This window comes from Narcine bancroftii, chromosome 9 (genome assembly GCF_036971445.1).
Source record: "Narcine bancroftii isolate sNarBan1 chromosome 9, sNarBan1.hap1, whole genome shotgun sequence".
Taxonomy (NCBI): domain Eukaryota; kingdom Metazoa; phylum Chordata; class Chondrichthyes; order Torpediniformes; family Narcinidae; genus Narcine; species Narcine bancroftii.
This window is the reverse complement of record NC_091477.1, coordinates 113,261,538-113,285,262: the sequence shown is the minus strand read 5'-3', so window position 1 is coordinate 113,285,262 and position 23,725 is coordinate 113,261,538. Positions and strand designations below refer to the sequence as shown.

The 23,725-nt window shown below is 45.3% G+C and overlaps 1 protein-coding gene across 1 annotated transcript in view; it reads left to right on the top strand.

Moving 5' to 3' along the window:
* LOC138742667 (sodium/hydrogen exchanger 9-like) overlaps nucleotides 1-23,725 on the top strand; it is a 391,181-nt gene that overhangs the window by 77,388 nt on the left and 290,068 nt on the right. The window contains exon 5 of the mRNA XM_069897383.1: nucleotides 21,780-21,895. Coding sequence (XP_069753484.1) covers nucleotides 21,780-21,895 — 116 coding nt within the window. The remainder of the gene's footprint in view (nucleotides 1-21,779; nucleotides 21,896-23,725) is intronic.

Genomic DNA, 23,725 nt, shown 5'->3' with positions numbered 1-23,725 from the left:
AGGTCCCTCTACGTCTCTATGCGTCAGCTGCCTCAGTGGGGCTGTGAGTTCACTCGAGTTGGGGATAAATTTGCCCAGGTAGTTTACCATGCCAAGGAATCTTTGCAGGGCTGCCACGTCCATTGGCACCGGCATTTTGCAAATGGCCCTCATTTTGGAGGAGCCTGCCTTCAGCCCTATGCTGATGAGCACATGGCCTACGTAGCTGACTTGGTTTAGGCTGAACCTGCACTTCTTGGGGTTGAGCCTCAGGTTTACCTTCTGTGCTCGGTCGAGCACCTTCTTTAAGTTTGCATCATGTTCCTCTTGAGTCTCGTCACCATTGACTATGATGCCACATTGAGACTATGACGAAGATTTGCTCCATGGATCTTTTGGAATACTTCGCTGGTCACATTGATTCCAAATGGCATCTGCAGGAACCTGTACCAACCAAATGCAGTGCTGAACGTGGTTAGTAGCAACGAGTTATAGTTGAGTGAGACTTGACAGAATGAGTTTTTCACATCTAGGACTGAGAATACCATTGCACCAGACATCGGTGCAGCAACTTATTCTATGGCACGCATGGGGGTGATGGGGTCTCCTCAGGCTTGCGTTGAGGTCTTGTGGGTTTATGCAGTTCCGGATCTCCAGCCCTTCTTTCTTCTTGGCAGCCACCATGGAGGACACCCATTCTGTTGGCTGGAGTGATTACACCCAAGTCCTGCATCCTGTTCAGCTTAGCCTTGACCTTGTCCTTCATCGCCACTGGAATGCAGTGCGCTGGTCAAACCCACAGGTCTTACCTCCGGGTCAAGCAGAATGGAGTATGTCCAGCAGCCTCCCCAGCTCCTCTGTGAAAAGTTCGCCACATTCGGAAAATATTTTCTGGGATAGGACTTCTTCGGAGGGGCTTATCTGGTGTACCTCTCTGCTGAATGAAACACTCAGGCCTAGCAAAGGGATGATGTCCTTGTGGTCCACGAAGAATGTTAATATATTAATCATCGGAGGACAGCACAGAAGCAAACCCTTTGGCCATCAATTTGCTCATCAAAGTTCATCCCATTTGCTTGTGTTTAGCCAATATTAATCACATCCTTTCTGCGGTGGGGTGACAGAAATACACCCAGGGTTCCAAATTCATAGGCTAGAAGCTTCAGATTCAGGATCTAATCTATCTTCACAATGAGACTATTGATGTCCATCTGTATATCTCCTTTGGGCATCAAAGTTTGTCTGGTTATTCTCCAGCAATGTGCCATAAGGTGATGCTAAGCTAAAATCACTGTGTATCTGGAACATTTAAAGATGGTTATAATATTTTTTTAAATCAGTTAAGTCGGGTGTGTGGGTGTGGGTGTGTGTGTATGTGTATGTATGTGTGTGTGTGCGCGCAAGGTGTGGGAGTGTGCATGCGAGATGTGTGTGTATGATTGTGTGTGTGCAAGGTGTGTGTGTGCGTGTGTGTGTGTGTGTGTGTGTGTGTGTGTGTGTGTGTGAGAGAGAGAGAGAGAGAGGTACTCTCTTCCCAATAAATCTGCTCCTTTGCTGGTGTAAGCTGTGGACCTCTTCACATTTTCCTGCTGAGTCCATCTTTGCTTTTTGAAACAAGTGGTGTGTTCTTTTTCACCTGCTGCTCAGCCACTTTAAGGATTTGAGTATTTGGGCACCATCTTCCCTCTGCTCATTGACATATTCTAAAAGGTCCCATTTATAGTGAACTACCTTTCTAAGTTAGTCTTACAAGGAGCATTACGTTTCATTGCATTGAGCCCCACCAGCTTTGCGCCTGCCAAGTGACACCACTGCACTGTTCTCGATGCTGTCAGGTATGTTGACAACTTTAGTATCATCTACGGGCCAAGCAGGTCCCCTCTGCCTGAATTTAAGTGATTGATAAATTTTGGTTAAATTATTGAAAAAAAATAAATGGGCCTTGTTCTTAAGTGATTGGCAAAAGATTAGAGATGAGAAAAGGAATAAAGTTTCATGACATTCCAGGTTGGAGAAACTTGGTAGGTGACAAGGTTCATCCTTCCCCTGCCTTCTTGAAGTGTTTTTTTTGGCCCTTTGTCTCCTTGCTTGATCCAGAGCCTGAGCAACTGAGTGGCTTTTTCCAAGAGTTCCTTCAGAACTGACTACATCCGAGGTTAGGGATCTCTTCACTCCCCTTCCCTCGCTGTCTATGACAAAGTAGCTATTGCAGCGGCCGTGTAGTGGGCTGAGTGGGCGCAGAGCATGGTATTGCGAACCGTCGCTGTTCTTCGTGGGCACACGGAGCTATAAGACAGACAGCTGGGTACTCACCCATTTAATGGACCGCACGCGCGCAGTGCTGCATGACGAGTAACGGCACGTTGGTTTGCGGAGTCTCCTGCCATAAGGCGCAGGACTCTCACTGTGCTTAATTTAAACCTGCCGGTCCCGCAGATCGGCAGCAAACTCATAATGATGTACCGTCGAGCCCAGGACGTGAGGTATTTAAAAGAAGCCTGTAAAGTCCAAATAAAACAGTCTTGTGTTGACTAACCTGGTATATGGGTATTGCTTTAGTTGCTCTACCAAAGTAGTCGCTACACTATCACCTGCTCAATGCTTGTTCGCAAACATGCTAGATGGGGAACCTTGTGCTGTCATTTTCATGGGCCCAGTCCCTGGGCCAAACTCACCCCTTCCATTCACACACCCAGAGCCCAATTGTGTGGAGATCCAGCTCAGATCAAAGGGCATAGACTGGCAGTGAGGCATGTGATTTTCATTTATGTTTCTCTCCAGTCTAGGGAGATGGTTATCGGCCTCTTGAAACATTTGTTTTATCCCAGTTGATCTATAATTAAGTGAAAACAAAAGTTCAAAAACTTGGGCTAAGTACTGAATTTAAACCCCATTCTCTTTTCTTTAAGCACTAGTATTACCCAAATCCATCCCTGCTGATTTTAGATCTGGTTGACGACTGGGCTTGATGTTTGAAAGCTAATTTCAGGCTTTGCAAACACTCCTTTCCGAATAGTTTAGCTGGCTGGGTTCCAGATGTTTACTGAGCATCTGTTTCCTGCATTATTTTTTTTAGTTTAAATTGCTGTCCCTTTTCTCTAATAAAGGGACTCAGGAAGGAAAAATCTCGTACTCCTGCTTCTAGAGCATTTCCTTCTATTTCATATTTATCTGTCTGCACAATGAGTACAAACTAGTGGGGCTTCACACCATCAGCTTTGAGTCAGAACTGCCATCTTATGGTTATTGAAGGTACTGCATCATATGATCCCAGGTTTTCAGAATTATCGGGATGGGGGGGGGGGGGGGGAGACTAAACTGCTGTGGGAACCACACATCAAGAGGCGTCTATGGAGGCAAAGGAATGGTCGCCATTTAAAGGATGGCCTATCCTGGGCCCACAACACCTCCTCTTTAGTCAGGAAGGAGCAGCAGCGCCTGCACTTCCTCAGGAGTTTGCGGAGGGCAAGGCTACCGGCTCCCATCCTAACAAGTTCCTGCAGGAGCAAAGCGGAGAGTGTCCTGGGCTCGGTAGCCACAAAGCATCAGATCAGAGCTCGGTATGGAGGGCGATTACAATTGCTGAGAAGATCACTGGAGTCTCCCTATCAACGATATCTACAGGGGGCCAGTGCTTAAAGAGGGCTCCAAGAATCATTGAGGACCCTTGCCTTCCAACCTGCCATATCTTTGAGACACTACCCTTCAAGGAAGAGGTACGGAAGCATAAAAACTGCCAGGTTGGGAAACCGCTACTTCCTGCAGGCAGTGAGACTGTTGAACAATCTTGGAAACCCGCAAGATATTTACATATATATTTATTTTGGCTCGCTCTGTCGTTCGTGTAGGGTGTACTGTGTGTCTGTGTGCAAGTTCTATGGTCTGGAGGTGCACTGTTTCATGGGATTGTATATGCATAAGTACAATCAGATGGCAATAAACTTAATTTGGGGCTGAAGCCCTGCAGGAGAATTCTGATTTACAGCTCCCAGCTTCAACTGTCCCAGTGTTCAACAACTAGTGAAACACTGTTAAAATGGACAACCCAAGGAAGTTCCCTCTTCAAATCTCAAGGCAGGAAACAACAGCCATTGAGACGAGGTGCAAAAACAGCTTCTTCCTCTCTGCCGTTAATTTTCTGAATGGACAATGAACCACAGATACGACTTCTGTTTTTCTTTTTGCACTAATTTTTTCTTTTTTAAAAACGGGATTTAAAGCCATATTTGCATCGGTCTTTCTTCTTTGGCTTGGCTTCGCGGACGAAGATTTATGGAAGGGGTAAATGTCCACGTCAGCTGCAGGCTCGTTTGTGGCTGACAAGACCAATGCGGGACAGGCAGACACGGTTGCAGCGGTTGCAGGGGAAAATTGGTTGGTTGGGGTTGGGTGTTGGGTTTTTCCTCCTTTGCCTTTTGTCAGTGAGGTGGGCTCTGCGGTCTTCTTCAAAGGAGGTTGCTGCCCGCCAAACTGTGAGGCGCCAAGATGCACGGTTTGAGGCGATATCAGCCCACTGGCGGTGGTCAATGTGGCAGGCACCAAGAGATTTCTTTAGACAGTCCTTGTACCTTTTCTTTGGTGCACCTCTGTCACGGTGGCCAGTGGAGAGCTCGCCATATAACACGATCTTGGGAAGGCGATGGTCCTCCATTCTGGAGACGTGAAACCACGAATTTCATGACACACGTTCATGACAATGAATTCTGGAGAATCTCAGCCGTTGTAGAGGGAGTTAGTTTTTCAGGTCTTTGACCTTTCTGGTTGAAGCGTTAACTCTGTTTCTCTCAGCACATGCGGAGAAGCCTCAACATTTTCTGTATGTAAGTGTTGCTTTACTGAGGATTTGATCATCTTATGAAGGGTAGCATCATTTGTACTTGGAGAAATTTGATGGTTAAAGCATAGATAACTACATTCTCATCAACCCCCTCAGGTTCTACCACACCCACATATTAAAACAGTTTAGAGGCCAGTCTAATCGGGTTATCCTCCTGCATCTGAATAGACTAGAGTTGCACTCACCCGACCCTATTCACTGGAGGTGCCCTCAAATCCAAGCAGGTCTACTTCCTGGCTCATTTCCCCTGGAAATGCATTCCAAACACCTACCATTCTCTGTGTTAAAAAAAATGTTGATATCACCCTTAAAGTTTCTTCCTTAAGCAGATGTCCTCTGGTATTTACCATTGTTGCCGCAGGAAAAAGGTGCTGGCTGTCCACCTTATCTAAGTCCCTCATGTTCTCATCCTTCGTCACTCATATTATCTCAGGAGTTCCATAACTCACTCTTGCTCACCTGTCCATCAATGCTCGGAAGAGTGTGGCATGATAGCACTACAGGTAGGTTGCTTGTACTTCCTCTGTGCTACCACATGATTTGCATGGGCGCACCGGTTTCTTCTCACGTCCCAGAGACACACTGTTTGGTAGGTTAATGGGCCGTTAATTTTCCCTCAGTGTAGGTGGGTGGCAGTATCACCTGAGAGAGAATGGGTTACTGGGAAAGAAATGGGAGGGAATTGAAGGGCTTCCGGTTAGATGTAGAGGAATTTCTTCAGCCAGAGGGTGCGAAATCTGTGGAATTGGTTGCCACAGGCGGTTGTGGAGGCCAAGTACTTGAGTGTATTTAAGGCAGAGATTAATAGGTTCTTGATTAGCCCGGGCATCAAAAGTGATGGGGAGAAGGCCGGGCAGTGGGGCTGTTAGAAAATGGATTAAATGGCAGGGCAGGTTCGATGGGCTGAGTACCCTCTTTCTGCTCCTATGTCTTATAGCAATGGGATTAATGGGATACCTTTGAGAGTTGACATAGGCTTGATGGGTCAAAGGGCCTCCTGTGCTGTAAAAAAAAATATGAAAATATGATTAGGTTGTGCAGCTAAACACAGCTTGAACCACATCATCAAGTTCGCTGATGACAGGACTGTGGTGGCCCTGATCAGTAAGAATGAGGAGTCGGCATAGAGATGAGGGGCCATCACTAACGGGCTGGTGCTGAGCCAACTCCAGTATCTTGAATGTTAATAAAACAAAAGAGATGGTTGTTGACTTCAGGAGGGCCGGGGGCGTGGGGGGGGGAACCACACTCCACTGACCATTGACAAGTCGACAGTTGAGGTCGTCAAGTTCCTTGGAGTGCACTTAGCGAAGAATCTCACCTGGTCCCTCAACAACAGCTCCATAAAAGCCCAGCAGCACCTCTACTTCCTGCGAAGGCCAAGGAAAGTTCATCTCCCACCTCTGTCCTCACTACATTCTACAGAGGATGTATCATCCTGTACAACTGTATAACCATCTGGTTTGGAAGCTGTACCTCCTCGATCTGCAAGACCCTGTAGAGGATAAAGAAGTCAACAGAAAAGATTATTGGGGGGGCTCTCTTCCTACCATAAAGAACATTTACTACACTTGATGCAGGTGAAAGGTAATAAACATTGTTAAGGACTCCACACACCCCTCATGTAAACTGTTCTGCCTTCTGCCATCTGGTAGGCGGTACCGTAGCACTCAGGCCCTTAAGTCCAGATTGGGAAACAGGTTTTTCCCTAAAGCCATCGGGCTTCTAAATTCCCAAAACATAGGTTGATAGTGTACAGTGAACAACTTAATATTTTATTGTGCTTAACTTCTAACTTATATTTATGCACATATGCTCCATGGGCCCGGAGAAATGCTATCTCATCTTTAGCATGCGAGCATGGTATGAACGACAAATAAAGATGAATTGACTTGACCTCTTGTCAGGTCCAGCAATTAAACATGTCACCTGCTCTATTCATCAACATTTTTATCATTTGTTATCTTTGGCTGAATGACATTAATTTTGATCCTTGTTTTGACTGTGGGGGAGGGGGAGGTCCTCAATCTGAAGTGTTAACTCTTTCTCCTCCCACTGTCAAAGTGACCGGCTGTGTGCTCCCAGTATTTTCTCCTCATCGAGGGGTCAACAGGGAAGAGGGTCAAAACTTCAAATTCAACGTGTCAATGTCTCTGAGGATCTGCCCTGGGGTGTTCATGTCAGTGCAATCATGAAGAAGGCTCGCCAGCAGCAATATTTCATCAGGAGTTTGAGGAGATTTGGTATGTCACAAAAGGCTTGCAAATTTCCACAGGTGCACTGTGGAGAACACTCTAACTTGATGGTTCTCAACCTTTTTCTTTCCACTCACATACCACTTTAATCCCTGTGCCATAGGTGCTCTGTTATTAGTATGGGATTGCTTAAAGTGGTAAGTTGGTGTAAAGAAAAAGTTTGAAAACCACTGTTTTAATCGTCCCTCAATGACTCGTTATGCGCACATTTTCCGAACTCCAAAGGAAATGGGCCAATGACAATTTTTCTCAAGCAAAATATTTCAGTAACAATTGGATCTAGAGCAGTGATTCTCAACCTTCCCTTCCCACTCACATCCCACCTTAAACAATCCCTTAATAATCACAGAGCACCGATGGCACAGGGAATAATTAAAGTGGTCTGCGAGTGGAAAGGAAAAGGTTGAGAACTGCTCTAACTGGTTGCATCATCATCTGGTATGGTGGTGACCATGCAGAAGAGAGGAAAAAAAATTACAGTGTTGTGAACTCAGTCAGCGCTATAATAAGCATTAGTCTTCACTCTGTTAAGAAGATTTTTAAGAGGCGTTGTCTCAAGAAAGCAGCCTCTATCATCAAGGACTCTCACCACCCAGGCCATGCCCTCTTTTCACTGCTAGCATCAGGAAGGAGGTACAAGAGGCTGAAGACGTGCACCCAGTGATAAAAAAACAGCTTGTTCCCGTCCACCCTTGGATTTCTGAACGAACAATGAACTTATAGACACTACATCACTTTTAGTGTCTTTTTACACGAATTATTTATTTTTAAATATTGCATTTATGCAATGTAATTTATAGCAATTTTGCATCTGTAATGCACAATATTGCTGCCACAAAACAACAAATTTTGTGACAATAAACCTGATTCTGATTCTCCAGTTATCTGATTGAGATTCAGATAACTAGAGCTCTTTCTCCACCAGGTGGCGGTGCTGGCTTGGGATCAGGGCTCTGTCTGTGGGCCTGTCCTTCAGAGAGTAGGTTTCCTATTGGATACTTCACGGTTATGATCCATTCCTTGACCCAGCATGGGGAGGCTAAAATATTAAAGTCGTAGTTTTAATCCAAGCATTTTATTATTGAATTACGAACATTCATACCAGATTCTTCTGCCTCTTTGCTCATTCCAGATTCATCTGCCAATAAGGGATTCTTTAAGATGTTATATGAATGGAAAAAAAGGCTGAGAACCCCTGTCTCATCCCGCTGTGATGAGATTAAAGCACTCACAAATGGAATATTGACAGGTCATTTTTTTCTCTCCCATATTTCTTCTAATAACGGTTAACCATGCCATTCGTGGACATCTGGGAGCATGTCTCCGGATCATTCCATGGAGCCTTTGGATGGACTGAGGATTTCTAAGAAGCAATTGCATTCAGGAGATTGCAAAGCTCTTGGTCCGTGAAGCGCGGAGGGAGACGCATGGCAGCCGACTGGAGCAAGGCAGAGGTCAGATCTCCGGATCTGACACCAAGGAGCAAACCTTGCTGGCAGGAACTGACCATTCAGACAAGAGCGGACAGTTTTCAGCCATTGAAGGAAACTTCAGTCACTCTTGGATGTGACTTCCTTGCTGATGAACACAGGGGTCAGAGACTTGCTGGTCATCTGATGAATCTGTTTCTGTGCTCTGGGACTCAAGATGATTCCAACACTAAAGCCCAGTCGTCATACTTCTTCATATTTTCTGTCTCTTCAGGCAATTGGAGCAATCCCTTTTGCTATGAATAAATATTGACCAGAAAATCAGAAGAATTACTTGCTTTTTAAGTCAGTCTCTTCATCATCTCCCTGACTGCCATGTCCTGACAGTAACGCATCATCTCAATCAGGTACCTGGAGTGTGGTACGAATCTATGAATCCAAACCTTCTGGAGTTTGGTTCCTCCTGCTGAACCAGAGCCATGGTTGGGTTCAACAACAGAAAGGTCAAATTTAAGTTTTTCAGAAGAAAATAGGGCAGTAGAGTTAGCTGGAGAGGCCGACAGCATCGAGTCCACGCCGCTGAAGATCCAGCTGCGCTGGGTGGGTCACATCTCCAGAATGGAGGACCATCGCCTTCCCAAGATCGTGTTATATGGCGAGCTCTCCACTGGCCACCGAGACAGAGGTGCACCAAAGAAGAGGTACAAGGACTGCCTAAAGAAATCTCTTGGTGCCTGCCACATTGAGCACCGCCAGTGGGCTGATAACGCCTCAAACCGTGCATCTTGGCGCCTCACAGTTTGGCGGGCAGCAGCCTCCTTTGAAGAAGACCGCAGAGCCCACCTCACTGACAAAAGGCAAAGGAGGAAAAACCCAACACCCAACCCCAACCAACCAATTTTCCCTTGCAACCGCTGCAATCGTGTCTGCCTGTCCCGCATCGGACTTGTCAGCCACAAACGAGCCTGCAGCTGACGTGGACTTTTTACCCCCTCCATAAATCTTCGTCCGCGAAGCCAAGCCAAAGAAAGAAAGAAGATGACAGAGGTGCACCAAAGAAGAGGTACAAGGACTGCCTAAAGAAATCTCTTGGTGCCTGCCACATTGACCACCGCCAGTGGGCTGATAACGCCTCAAACCGTGCATCTTGGCGCCTCACAGTTCGGCGGGCAGCAACCTCCTTTGAAGAAGACCGCAGAGCCCACCTCACTGACAAAAGACAAAGGAGGAAAAACCCAACACCCAACCCCAACCAACCAATTTTCCCCTGCAACCGCTGCAACCGTGTCTGCCTGTCCCGCATCGGACTTGTCAGCCACCAACGAGCCTGCAGCTGACGTGGACTTTTTACCCCCTCCATAAATCTTCGTCCGCGAAGCCAAGCCAAAGAAAGAAAGAAGATGACAGAGGTGCACCAAAGAAGAGGTACAAGGACTGCCTAAAGAAATCTCTTGGTGCCTGCCCCATTGACCACCGCCAGTGGGCTGATATCGCCTCAAACCGTGCATCTTGGCGCCTCACAGTTTGGCGGGCAGCAACCTCCTTTGAAGAAGACCGCAGAGCCCACCTCACTGACAAAAGGCAAAGGAGGAAAAACCCAACACCCAACCCCAACCAACCAATTTTCCCTTGCAACCGCTGCAATCGTGTCTGCCTGTCCCGCATCGGACTTGTCAGCCACAAACGAGCCTGCAGCTGACGTGGACATTTACCCCCTCCATAAATCTTCGTCTGCGAAGCCAAGCCAAAGAAAAGATTACAGCATCAGTGCTGTCTGTACAGAGTTTGTATGCTCTCTTCGTGCCTGCTTGGTTTTCCCCCCACCCTTTAAAAACTTTCACAGATTGTAAGTTCATTGATGTATCAGGGGCATGGCCTTGTGGGCTGGAAAGGCCTGTTACTGTGCTCTATGTCCAAATTAAACATTTTTAACTTAAGATATATACTGAAGTTACCATGGAATATATTTCGCCAATGCCCTCCATATAGCTTTTGACCCCAAATGGTGTCACGTTGTGGTTGAAGAAAATGGACAAGTTTGCAAGTGGGAAAATGACAGGAGTTGGGTTGTACAGTTATGGTTTCCTGCAAGTGACAATGTTCTGCATCTGCAAGGCCCTGGGTACAGCAGGGCTGAATGCTCATGGGAATCACAGTTCTGGGTGAGAACACAGATGAATCTTGTTCTGCACTTTTGCGATCTTGAACTCCCAGACATCGATCACAATTAAAATTATTGGCCCCAGACCAAATCCAAGAAGGATCTCCTTGCCACTTGGCACTGACCTATCATGAGACCAAAGTGGAGGAGAGGGAATTTTGACACCATGCAAAAATTTCTTTTAGGCAGAATGTAGACCTTGGGAACTGTTATAGGAGATGTGGCTGCAAACTGGGGCAGCGATGAAGTGTGATGTGGAATAAGAGTAACGGATCCCACTGACTGCTCCGAGTTACATTATTTAAAGCGTATGAACAAAACAGGTCACTGGAGATGGCAGATGACAAAGGTCAGATGCTGTAACTTTAACTGTTTCCAGATGACTCTTTGGCAATTGGATGGTCCAGTAGTTACTTCATCTCCTAGAGCTGAAATGGTCATTTCATTTACCTTTTGACTTTACTATCAGCATGTGCAGCGATAACTGAGTTCACAGCTGTGAGCACTGGTGTGCAAAGAATTCAAACACAAAGTCCACAGACTGTACCACAGGCTTTAATCAGCTTAAACTTGTACACACCAGATCTCTCTACCTTCCTGGCTCCACGTGCTCGACTAGCTCCCAAAGGGGCCAGTTCGAATCTTTATACAGGCCGGTGATCAACAGTCGGCAGGTGGGGCCAGCCTCCCAGGTTGCCTACTGTTAGGTCTGCTTTGTTCATGAATGAGTGAGACAAACACCAGGCTGAGTCGAAATCAGGGTTCTTTGTTCTTTATTACCGGATTGTAACACTTGCAACTAACCATGTTAGTCGGAGAATGCATTCTGCCGTTATCAGCAAAATGGTGATTTTTTATACCCTTGGATACGTGCTTAGAACATCATCATATCATTACTTGTCCAATGACTAAAACTGTTGCTATCCTTTCCCTGCTAGCTTCCTGCCTCTCAATCCATCAATGTCTCTCTTATCTTGTAAGAACAAGGATGCATTCACATCTTGTTACAGCCCTGTACAGGGTAACTCCTTACACATTCCCATCTCATGATGTTTTACCTTACACTACCTGCAGGTACAGTGGTTGCCCCCTGCAGTCGGCTGGTAGGTGTGCGGCCTAGTGTGGTGGTTATATCACCGCAACAGCAATTATTTTTAAATCGCTCATTTTAGCGTGGCAATTCATTATCATGTCAGGCAGATGAAGAACGTAGCAGTCAGTGGGATCCATCTCTCTTAAAGCATGCCATACCGTCCTAACTGGGCTAGAAAAGAAAGGGTGGCGATGAGATTGGAGGATGAGAATACCAAAAGGAAGTCGAGGACAAACCCATTCTCGATGTCTGCTTGGTTATGAAACTAAATGCTGTCCTGTCCAGAGTCAATGCAAAATCCACGAAAGGCCAAGTATGGTTTTCTTGATATCTGAATCCAACACAGGCAGCTCAGTTTGAGTGGTCAGGTTGTATTACATTCATGTAGCCCATGAAGTCCTTCCCAGACCATAGGATATCAAGACAACATCTAAATCTTCTCCTACATTTTACGTCAATGATTCCAACCTCAACTCGACTTATCCCCTCCCTGCTGAAGTTCCTTTACTCGTAAAAGAAAAGGTTTCATTATACAGCACGTTCATTTACTAAAACAACGTACTGACCATTGACCCAGAGGAGTGAGTTCCAGTCGCACCAAGGCAGTACAAAAATGTAAAATAAATCGGGAATTTAAAAAATGACCCTTGTAAGTGATGTCAACTAAGTAATTGGAAACATCCCTTGAGCCAAAACATTTTATACCAATGAAGATGGAATGATTATAGAATGTCGAAAATCATGCCTTCAGCTCCCTCTAACAGTTGTTTGAGATTCAGGGGGAGGGGAGAAGTTTGAGGGATCAGGAGCCAAAGCAAGTGAATGTGGGTTGAACAGTGTTAAGTAGGGTCTTTGCTGAAATACTGTGGATGGGGTGTAATGAGGTGGTCCTTTGTATGTGGAGGAGAGGAGAGGGAGACCAGGAACTGCTAGAGGGGAAGGAAGGGGCAGCCAGAGGGAGACCAGAGACTGCCAGAGGGGAGGGCAGGTGATCAGAATTGGGAAAGAGGAGGCGGCAGCTTCAGGAGGCAAAACATAGATTGATGGTGGTTGCTGGGGGTAATGTTCTCTGGGCAATGAGTCAGAGTTGTGCAGAGATGTACCAACGTCTCCACAGCAACAACAACAAAAAAACCTCTTCTGTCAGTGAAACAAATAAAACTTGTGTCATTTAAGGTCAAGGAGAAAGTTCTCACTACGGTCGCCAAGTTCAGCAGTAAGTTGATGCAAATACTGTTAGACAAAAGGTTTGTACCATGCCGATCTATTGACAACTTAAACCAAAGCAGTACATAAGTTGAAAAGAAATAGTAATATAGTTGTAAAAAATGCCTTTCCCCTCCTCTAAGACCATTATAATCTCACCACTGCAGTGCATTTTTACAACTTCTGCAATTTGTGTCAAACTGGTGCAACAAGAGTTAACCTGTTTCTTCATAACATTCTTTGGCTGTCCAGGTGCGCTGCAGTGACACAGTTAGTGGAACTGGTGCCTCACAGCTTCAGGGACCTGGGTTTGATCCTAGTCTCTGGGACTGTCTGAGCAGAGTTTGAACAGTCTCCCTAGGACTGGGTGGACTGCTCCAGTTTCCTCCCACACTCCAAAGTTCTGGCCATGGGAAAATGGCCCCTCGTGAGAGGCAGAACCTGGGGGAGGGGGATGTGGGGAGAATAATGTGGGATTAGTCTTGGATTTAATGTAAATGAATCTGTAATGGTTAGCACAGACCCTATAACTATGAGCATTACCTGCAAGGCATGATATTAATAAAAACAAACAGAAATGCTGGAGGAACTCAGCCAGTCTCTCAGTGTCCATAGGAGGTAAGGATATATCACCGACACTTCAAGCCTGAGCCCTTCCTAAAGCAATAGGCAAAGAACAGGAAGGCGCAAGAATAAAGACTGCAGACTGACCTGGGGAGGAGTCCAGACCAATAAAAGGTGTTAATAAGAGGAGAGGTGATGATTAGTTTTGACTCTGTGAAAGGAGGCAGGGAAAAGGAGAGACAGACAAGATTCAAGATTGAGTTTATTGTCACAGTAATAAAACAGCGTCACATTATATGAAATTTATTTTTGCCTGCTGCAAGGCAGACAGATTCGTCATCGGCAGGGATTGCCTAAGCACCTCCTACAGTCAGAGAGAGAAGCAAAAGGAAGTCCTCCCCTGGAGTCACCAAGTGTCTCTAGATTTGCCTCCTCAGCCACACAAGAGTCCAGTCCAAATCATTGGTGAACTGAGCTCCAGGTCGGCACCCTCCTCGCATCCCGGTTCCGATACCTGGTACCCCTCCAGCCAGTTTGAGCCGGTCCGCGGCCCGGCGTGAGTCTCCCGCAGCAGTCTCCAGCAGCCCGCAGCTTCTGAGGGCTCCTTATCTCAAGCCACTGTCCCAACAAGTACTGGCTGACCTATCTTAATTAGACAATAAGAACATGAGAAATAAGCGATGAAACTTTGGAATGCTTTACCCCAGAGGCCTGAAGGGACTTTATCATCGATTGCATTCAGAACTGAGAACAATAGATCTGAATATTAGAGGAATTTGGGGATAGTTAAGGAAAATGAAGTTGGAGTAGAAGATCTGCCATGATCCCGTTTGAAAGTGGAGCAGATTCAAAGGGCCACGTTGACGAGTCGTGCGCTTATTGTCTAATTAAGATAGGTCAGCCAGTACTTGTTGGGACAGCTTTGCCTACCTACATTTTCCCCACCTCCCCCAATTCCCCTACTTTGCAAAAATCTACCTATCTGCCTTTCAAATTTATTCTAGGAAGGCTGTCTCTCCTGCTCTAACCCGGGTAGAGAATTCTACAGATCCACTCTCCAAAAAAAGCATCGTAAACATGCTCCCTCGAACCTTGAGGCTATGTCCCCTAGTTCTAGACTCACCTCCCAGTGGAAGCAGCTTTCTAGCTTCTATCCTATTTCCTTTCACAATTTTAAGTTCCCATATGATCCCCTCTCATTCTTCCCCCTTAATATGTTGTATTATAGCCATATCCCATTATTTCTCCTCACTTTTCCCAACAGTATCACAGAGAGTCCTGATTACAACATTGATTTGCCATTAAACTGACAATCATGTCCCCCAAAAACATTTTCCTGTCCTCATCAAATTCCACCTTGGATACTAGTAAACGAGATTTGCATCTCTTTTATTCTGAGATGTGTTCAACGTGTGATGTTGACATTGACATCTGGTCTCAGTGATGGAAGAGGACTTCTGTGCTTAACGTGCATGAGGTTGTTGCCCTCGAACTGGCACGCAGTGAAACTTCCTGAACTCACCTAGCTGTGATTTTAATTGTAAGGGTTTCTGTAGATTGTTGGTGTAACACTTAAGTTCTACAGATGTCTTAATGTATCTTGCCTGAGAAGTTTCTGTACATTTTTAAAGGATTGTAGGTAAGGTTTCAGTCAAGTCATTAACAATACATTGCACCCTCAGGGAAACACAGTTACAGTTATCACCAGGGACAGATGGGAAGATTGTGTGTGGGAGGTAGGAGGAAGCCAGCAAGCCTTTTAAAATCGATGTGAGCAGTTTTACAGTTTCTCAGCTAGGATGACAGAAATTATTGGTGATTCCTCCAATATTTGTCAATTTTGTATAAAGGTGTCAATATTATTATTATTCAAAACCATGGGGTAGAAAAATTGCTCCACCTCCCATCTTGGGAGTTGCTCCTTTGCTGATTATGAACGTCACACAAAGATCTGAATCTTGACGTGAAGAATTCATGGAACAGTGTCATTGGGTTGTCCAAAGTAACTCTCCATGGGATCTGACTTTGTTGGTGTCAGGTCAGTGTTTCCTGATGTTCCATTTCGAAATCACCTTTCCTCAACTTGGAGCTGAGAAGGGGTGGGATCTTTGCAGACAGCTCTTGAGGAACCTAGAACAAGGAAAGCAGGAGATTGTAGATGCTGGGAGTGTTCAGTAAAGAATACAAATTGCTGAAGGAATTCAGCGGGTCAGGGAGAATCCATAGAGGGAAATGGACAGTACAGGTCCTGAAGCAAAAGAAAAGTCCCGAAGCAGGGTTTCAACCTGAAACATTGACTGCCCATACCCCTGCATGGATGCTGCCTGATCCATTGAGTTAATCCAGCAGTTTGTTTTTAGATCAGTACAGGTACACGCAATTCTATTACACCTACAGAATGATTTTGCTTCTAATGCTTGGAGGCTGCACTGATATAAGGTGAGAAGAAGAGTGATCCCAAGAGGTTGGAGATATATCCTTAATGGATGGGTTCATGAGATCCCTCCCATGTCTCTCCCTTAGCCATGGCCAGTTGCTCCTGGAGTAAGTTGCAAGGAGGGTTTCTAAAAGGACATTCAATCAGTTTATCAATGCTTGTATTGCGAGCTCCCATTTCATTTAGTGAGCTTAAGGCAGTGGTTCTCAATCTTTTTCATTCCACTTTAAGTATTCCCTATGCCATAGGTTCTCTGTGATTAGTAAGGGATTGCTTAAGGTGGGATGTGGATGGAAAGAAAAAGTTTGAAAACCACTGTTTAATCATATCTCATTGACTCGTTATGTGCACAGTTTCAAAATTCCAAAGGAAATGGGCTAATGACAATTTTTCTCAAGCAAAATATTTCAGTAACAATTGGGTCTAGAGCAATGATTCTCAACCTTCCCTTCCCACTCACATACCACCTTAAGCAATCCCTTGCTAATCACAGAGCACAAGTAACCAATAGGGGTTACTTAAAGTGGGATGTGAGTGGAAAGAGAAAGGTTGAGAACCATTGCCTTTAGGGCTAGTATCAGCTGCAGCCATCCACAGCTCTAGAGAGACTGGGTGGCAACAACTAGTCTCTCCACAGCTACAAAGTTGATACTCTGGAGAGAAGAAAGAGCATTTGTTGCTATTTTCAAGGTCACAGGTGATGAGAAAGTCGTATGGGTGAAACACTGAAGAAACAGGACATTATTGACCACTAGCCACCTCATGGAACATTGAGGTGAAGTGACTCTGTGTGAAATGGATAATTCAGCTGATTCTCCCTGTCAAGGGAATTGTTGAACCACACCATGACCAAAAGAAAGGTCACTTTGATTGACTCGTATCTGGGTTTTAGAAGCAGGAGAACTGCTGCATCGGATTGTGACCATTGTAATGGTCATTTCGATTGACCTGTACCTGGAATTTGGGGGCATCAAGGAAGTCATGCGTTTTGTTTCCCCTTCACAAGGAAAAAGGTGCTGTGACGACTGTTCGTCCCAAAGGTTATCGTTCAGCAAAAAAACTCGACAAGGATTTGTGAGTTTTCAACAGTTCCATCACTCAGTCTCTCCCACCTCCTTCGTGTAATCTCTGGGCTTCAATTTAAAAGTCTGCGTTTCAACACAGGATTTCTAAGACTGAACTTTGGAACAACTTCCCAGAATTGTGCCTCAGCTGCAGTGGTTTGGGTATCTCTCTCTCTCTCTCACACACACAACACACACAGAGACACACACACACACACACACACACACACATATATTAGCACATTGTTGGGTTGGATTTAACTAATGGGTTGTATTATCAATAGTTATTAATAAATATATTGTTTTTAAAAAAAGGAAAACAACAATACTGTCTTGGTGAATTTCCATTGCTGCTGGCCTGCGACGTAACACTTCCATTTCAAGGCTAGCAAGAAAGTTGCACGCTCTTCCTGGTCCTGTGGGCTGAAGAGGGAGTAGCTCATACCTTCTCTCCTTGAGTATGATGTCGAGGTGATCTCTCTAATGCAGCAAAGGGCAGTAAACTGTGAGTCGCAGCAGAGATCACAGTGATCTGCAGTGATCCTGAGGCTAGGAAGCAGAAAACGATTGAGACCCTGAACGCCACATCCAAAAGAATCAAGGCTGAGCATAGAACGGTACAGGTGTTTCAGCCCTCAATGTTGTGCCGACCTATGTATTCCTACAAATAAAACTAAACCCTTCCTACTTCATAACCTTCTATTTCACTGTCTGAGAGTGTCCTAAATGCCCCTAATGTTCCAGCCACATCACCACCCTTGGCAATGCATTCCAGGCACCCACAACTCCCTGTGTAAAAAAAAACTTACCCCTGATGTCTCCCCAAATCTTTCCACCCTTCACTTTGTACAGATGTCCTCTAGTGTTTGTTACTCCTGTTCTAGGAAAAAAGTGCCAGCCGTCTCATGTATCTATGCCTCTCTAAATCTTGTTGAGTCATCTCTCAACCTCCAAAAGCTCACTGGAGGTAATATCTGAGGTTAGGAGGAGGAATGAGTGAGTTTCATTTGAGTGTTGAACTCTTAAATAGCACATTTCTGGGAAAAGTGGAGTTGCCTGGGCTTATTTGTTCTGCAATGAAAGTAGGTGTCTGCATTCATAAAATCAGTGAGGTGAGAAATTTAACTATAGATGAATTTTGTATATTGAATTACTGTTGTCATCAGGGTATGTTTTACGACAGATAATCAGTGCAAATGAGAACAGACTCCCACCACAACTTGAGGAGACAAATTTTCCAACCGTCACTTTCTTTTTTTTTCTTTGGCTTGGCTTCGCGGACGAAGATTTATGGAGGGGGTAAAAAGTCCACGTCAGCTGCAGGCTCGTTTGTGGCTGACAAGTCCGATGCGGGACAGGCAGACACGGTTGCAGTGGTTGCAGGGGAAAATTGGTTGGTTGGGGTTGGGTGTTGGGTTTTTCCTCCTTTGCCTTTTGTCAGTGAGGTGGGCTCTGCGGTCTTCTTCAAAGGAGGTTGCTGCCCGCCAAACTGTGAGGCGCCAAGATGCACGGTTTGAGGCGTTATCAGCCCACTGGCGGTGGTCAATGTGGCAGGCACCAAGAGATTTCTTTAGGCAGTCCTTGTACCTTTTCTTTGGTGCACCTCTGTCACGGTGGCCAGTGGAGAGCTCGCCATATAACACGATCTTGGGAAGGCGATGGTCCTCCATTCTGGAGACGTGACCCATCCAGCGCAGCTGGATCTTCAGCAGCGTGGACTCGATGCTGTCGACCTCTGCCATCTCGAGTACTTCGACATTAGGGATGAAAGCACTCCAATGGATGTTGAGGATGGAGCGGAGACAACGCTGGTGGAAGCGTTCTAGGAGCCGTAGGTGGTGCCGGTAGAGGACCCATGATTCAGAGCCGAACAGGAGTGTGGGTATGACAACGGCTCTGTATACGCTTATCTTTGTGAGGTTTTTCAGTTGGTTGTTTTTCCAGACTCTTTTGTGTAGTCTTCCAAAGGCGCTATTTGCCTTGGCGAGTCTGTTGTCTATCTCATTGTCGATCCTTGCATCTTATGAAATGGTGCAGCCGAGATAGGTAAACTGGTTGACCGTTTTGAGTTTTGTGTGCCCAATGGAGATGTGGGGGGGCTGGTAGTCATGGTGGGGAGCTGGCTGATGGAGGACCTCGGTTTTCTTCAGGCTGACTTCCAGGCCAAACATTTTGGCAGTTTCCGCAAAGCAGGACGTCAAGCGCTGAAGAGCTGGCTCTGAATGGGCAACTAAAGCGGCATCGTCTGCAAAGAGTAGTTCACGGACAAGTTTCTCTTGTGTCTTGGTGTGAGCTTGCAGGCGCCTCAGATTGAAGAGACTGCCATCCGTGCGGTACCGGATGTAAACAGCGTCTTCATTGTTGGGGTCTTTCATGGCTTGGTTCAGCATCATGCTGAAGAAGATTGAAAAGAGGGTTGTAAGGCATCAATAATTCACCAAATTTCTCTGCTTTTGCATCAATCCAATTTTCATTTCCACATCACTAATGATTTGTGGATTTGAATGAACCAACTTCTCACCCTCCATTTAAGACAGTGGTTCTCAACATTTTTTTTTCTATTCCCATGCCACCCTTACCAACCACAGAGAACCTATGGCAGAGTTGCCAAAGAGGCACTTAGACCGACGCGTGAACAGGCATGGAATAGAGAGATACAGACCATGTGTGGGCAGAAGGGATTTGTTAGTTTGGCATCATGGTCTTGCTGTACTGTTCTATGTCTAATTCTGAAATGACCTACCAAATGTTTTCAACAACTATCAATTAATATCCCACTCAAGCCTCATTAAATATGATTACTAGTGAAGAATAGTTTAATGCTGCAGCCCATGACCACTAAACTATGAGAGTGACTTGTGAGGCTAAAACACAAGAATAATATCCGACAAGACTGAACTCGATTTGAACCAAGTGCCAGAAAATGTATTGTCCTCTGACAATACTGTGCCGATCCAATACTCCACACAGCCATCCGCTCTCAGTAATCCAAGCCTGTTTCATTTCTCCTGTTAGCTACAGCTGAATAGATGTCCTTTCATTTGTTGATACTGGATTAGAAATAACAAACATTAGATTAGAAATAACATAGCGGTTTGTCTGAAATAGTGCCCAGGGTCTAATGTTTCTGAAGTTAACGCTCTCCTTTTGTTTATGTCTGTTAAACATGAGACAGAATTTAAGCTTGATACTTTCCTGTCAAGCAGATAGCCATAATTAATTTCAAAAATTGCTATTCATTCATGCAAAGCTTTCTGATTGAAGGACATTTAGCGTATTTGTACATTAAAGCTCTATTCACCAGTTAAGAATATTCTATTGGGTTTTGATTGAATCCAGTGGAAGTTTACTTAACCCTTTACGGCAGCAGTGTTTGTTTAATGAGCTTTCGGGTGCTTTAGAAACACTTGAGAGAGACTACACAATAAAATGGGTTTAGCACATTTTCACTTTGTCATACATGGATGTACTGAGTCCAACTGAAGACTGGGAGACTATGATTGTAAGAGGTGAGATGGTGGGTAACATGGAGGTGTGTGACTTGCCGTTTGAATTGATAACCCAGAAGAAGATTCCACCACTCGTTTGGCTACATCGCAAAGTCTAGGCAGCATGTCTCAGGAGTGCAATAAGGGATATTAACATCTAGTCCTACACAACATACCAATGCCTTTGCACCATTCACCATATGGGTCAAGGGTGGAGTGGAGTAGTCTCCCTGTGCCTGGACAAGGAGCTCAGCATCATTCCTGTAAAATAACTTATTTAAAGGGCACCCCATTCACTGTCTTAAACATTTGCTTCCTCTGTCACCAATGCTATCCTCAAAGCCTGTCCGGAATTCCCTGCACCACAGTGAAAATTTGTCCATGTCGTTCTGTGTCCAACCCATCGTACTGCTTGATCTTCCACAACACCTGACTGAGAGGGTGCAGCCTAGTGATGCAAACTGAATTGGGGTGGAGCTGCTTGCTCACCTCTCCATGGTACCAGTCACCACCTCATTCCCCCATAGCTCATGATCCTTGCCCCCAACTCACTTCAGGCCTCCACCCTACCAAGTCTTGATCTTCCAATGGATAACTGTGATACCAATTCAATCCCAGACAAATGGGCTTCCTTTACCCTCGAACCCCGAGACCTGGGCAGAAAGTAACTTTCAGTAGGCCCCCTGGTAACTGCAGCTCCTTGGAGCTGACAGAAGATGGGCTGAGATACCTCACCAGCTGCAGAGCATTGGAGGCTAACCCACAGACTCTCTAACTCTGAAGGGACTGTCTTTTGCCTCTCTTTTCTTATCGTTAGGGGCGCTGCAAAATGCTTTTGGCAACTCTTTGGTGCCTCACAGCAGTCAAAAGTTAAAAGTATATCATGTATGTTAACATTTGTAATGTATTTCAATTTAATTTAGACATGCTGCACCCCTTTCAGCCCACGAGCCTGTGCCACCCAATTACACCCAAATGGCTCACAACTCCAGTTTGTTTTGAAAGGTGAGAGGAAACTGGGGCACCTGGAGGAAACCCACGCTGACGTGGAGAGAACGTACAAACTCCTTACAGACAGCACCCAATTCAAGCCCCGGTCACTGGTGCTGTAACAGCATTAGGCTAACCACTACACAAACTGTGCCACTCCTATTATTACGTGTCAATAACCTTGAACAATTACAAGCAGCAAAGAGGCCGGGGTCAAGAGAGCACAGAAGTAACTCAGCAGAAATCACTCATCATGTCTTTATTGTATTTTTCAGGGGAATCATGTATGGCTTTGTCCTTGCGATGGCCCAGCTAGGACAGCTGGGCAAATTAGACTTCTACTTCACCGACTGCCTATTTTTCGGAGCTCTGATTTCAGCAACTGACCCAGGTAAGTAAATAAGCCAAAAGTATAGCAGCAAGCTGTGGAGAGACAGCCTTCCCTGGAAAGTCCATACCTCTGCCACATAGGGATTGTTAACTCATAACGATACCTCAGCATTTGAGAGCCTGGTGTTCAGTGCTCCGTTGCGGATGGCCCAGACTTCAGCTGGCTTGACTTTTTGATCTGGAATTCCCAACATCCTGCCCCGCTGCACTATTTAGGGAGAAAGCTGATTGGACAAAGCTTCTGGCCACTTCTCCTGATATCTCTCTTTATGACCCAGAGCTGGTTGTTCTCAGAAGGTGTACATTAGTATCCTGTGCGATGTCAGTGCATAAGACGGGCCTTGAACGTTAAAAATCTCACCCCCAAACCAGGAGTTATCTTATACTCCAAGAACAAGATGTGGACCTTAACAGCAAAGTCTCAGTGCCACCCCACGGGATCCATCCGTCCAGACCAACTGCCGTCGGCTCAGTACAGGCTGTAAATGGCCTGTTAAAGAAGTTGATGGTGATTTTTGAATACTACCTTTACTGCGTAATTTAAATTAGAAATATTGTGAATTAGTACATTAAATGTGCCTAGCAGCCTCACTCCACTGGTTGGCGATTAGTGCCAGACTTGGGGTAGACTGAAGCAGCGATTACAGCTCAAAACCTACATTTTATGTGGAAATTTGGGAGGTCATCATATACAGAATTGTTGTATATGCCAGCATATAGTTAGCTTTTGAGCTCCTCTCACCTCGTGGAACATTTAGCTCCGCCATTCTCAACCTTTTTTCAGCTATGTTCCCCCCACCCACCCCCAGGATTCTGCTCAAAGTTTATGGGCCCCCTTTTGTGTACATAGCACATGGACTGAGCAGTGGTCAAGTCTCATTCCAAGGTGGTTCACTCATAGCTGTACAGAGCTTACATTTTACCATATATGGTTATAGAGGACATTCCTTGGGTACTAATTGTGCGGCAGATCACTGACATAAAGCAATGAGGTTAATGACTTAGTATAGTCACAAAATACTTATAAAATCTCAGCATGGACGCTAACTTATAGGTAACCCCCTTCCCTGTGAAGCAGTCGCGTTTTGTTTTCCTCCGTACTTCTCTCCCAACAACTTCATAAAAAAATATTTATGCTATACGAGGTGAAAAGAAATCAAGCCATTTACTTAAATGTGTTGTGACCCCTGGGGGCAGGCTGTAGGGCCCCCATTGAGAATACTGATTTAGCTGATGCGTATTTGCTGTTTAATCTGGACACTGAGGAGGAATGAAAGAGGTTGGCTGGTGTGAAGAAGCTGACTTGATCCCACCAATGGTTATTGACTGCTCAACAATAGCTGCTTGTCAATCAAATTCTTCGAATGATTCTCCAAGCCAAATCCAGTGTGATTAAATTGTCTCTCATCTGATTTACATAAAAATCTTTCCCCCCCCCAATGCATATTACCGTTGGAGACGAATGGCGTACTACGGGGCTAAGCCATTTATACTTAATAGTCACAGAACTAGTAAGGGATCCAATGTTGCTATCCTTGTGGAGAAAATGGGTTCTTGGGAGAGAGGGCTAGGTCAGCTGTATAATTTAAACCAAATCTGAAGGATAGAATGGGAGGGAGGGCAGAGTCAAGGAAAGATTTGAAGTCTGAGGTTTGGTGGATAGACAGTGACTTAAGGTTAGATACCTCCTTTAAAAGTTCCTTTATTGTTTTGATTGGCTGACAGGCCAACAAACTTTGAGGACACCACCCAGTGGAGATGCAAATATTGTGGATGGTCATTTGAGTGGGGTGGGCTTTCTGGGGAGAGTGTGATCCCGAGAGCATTTGAC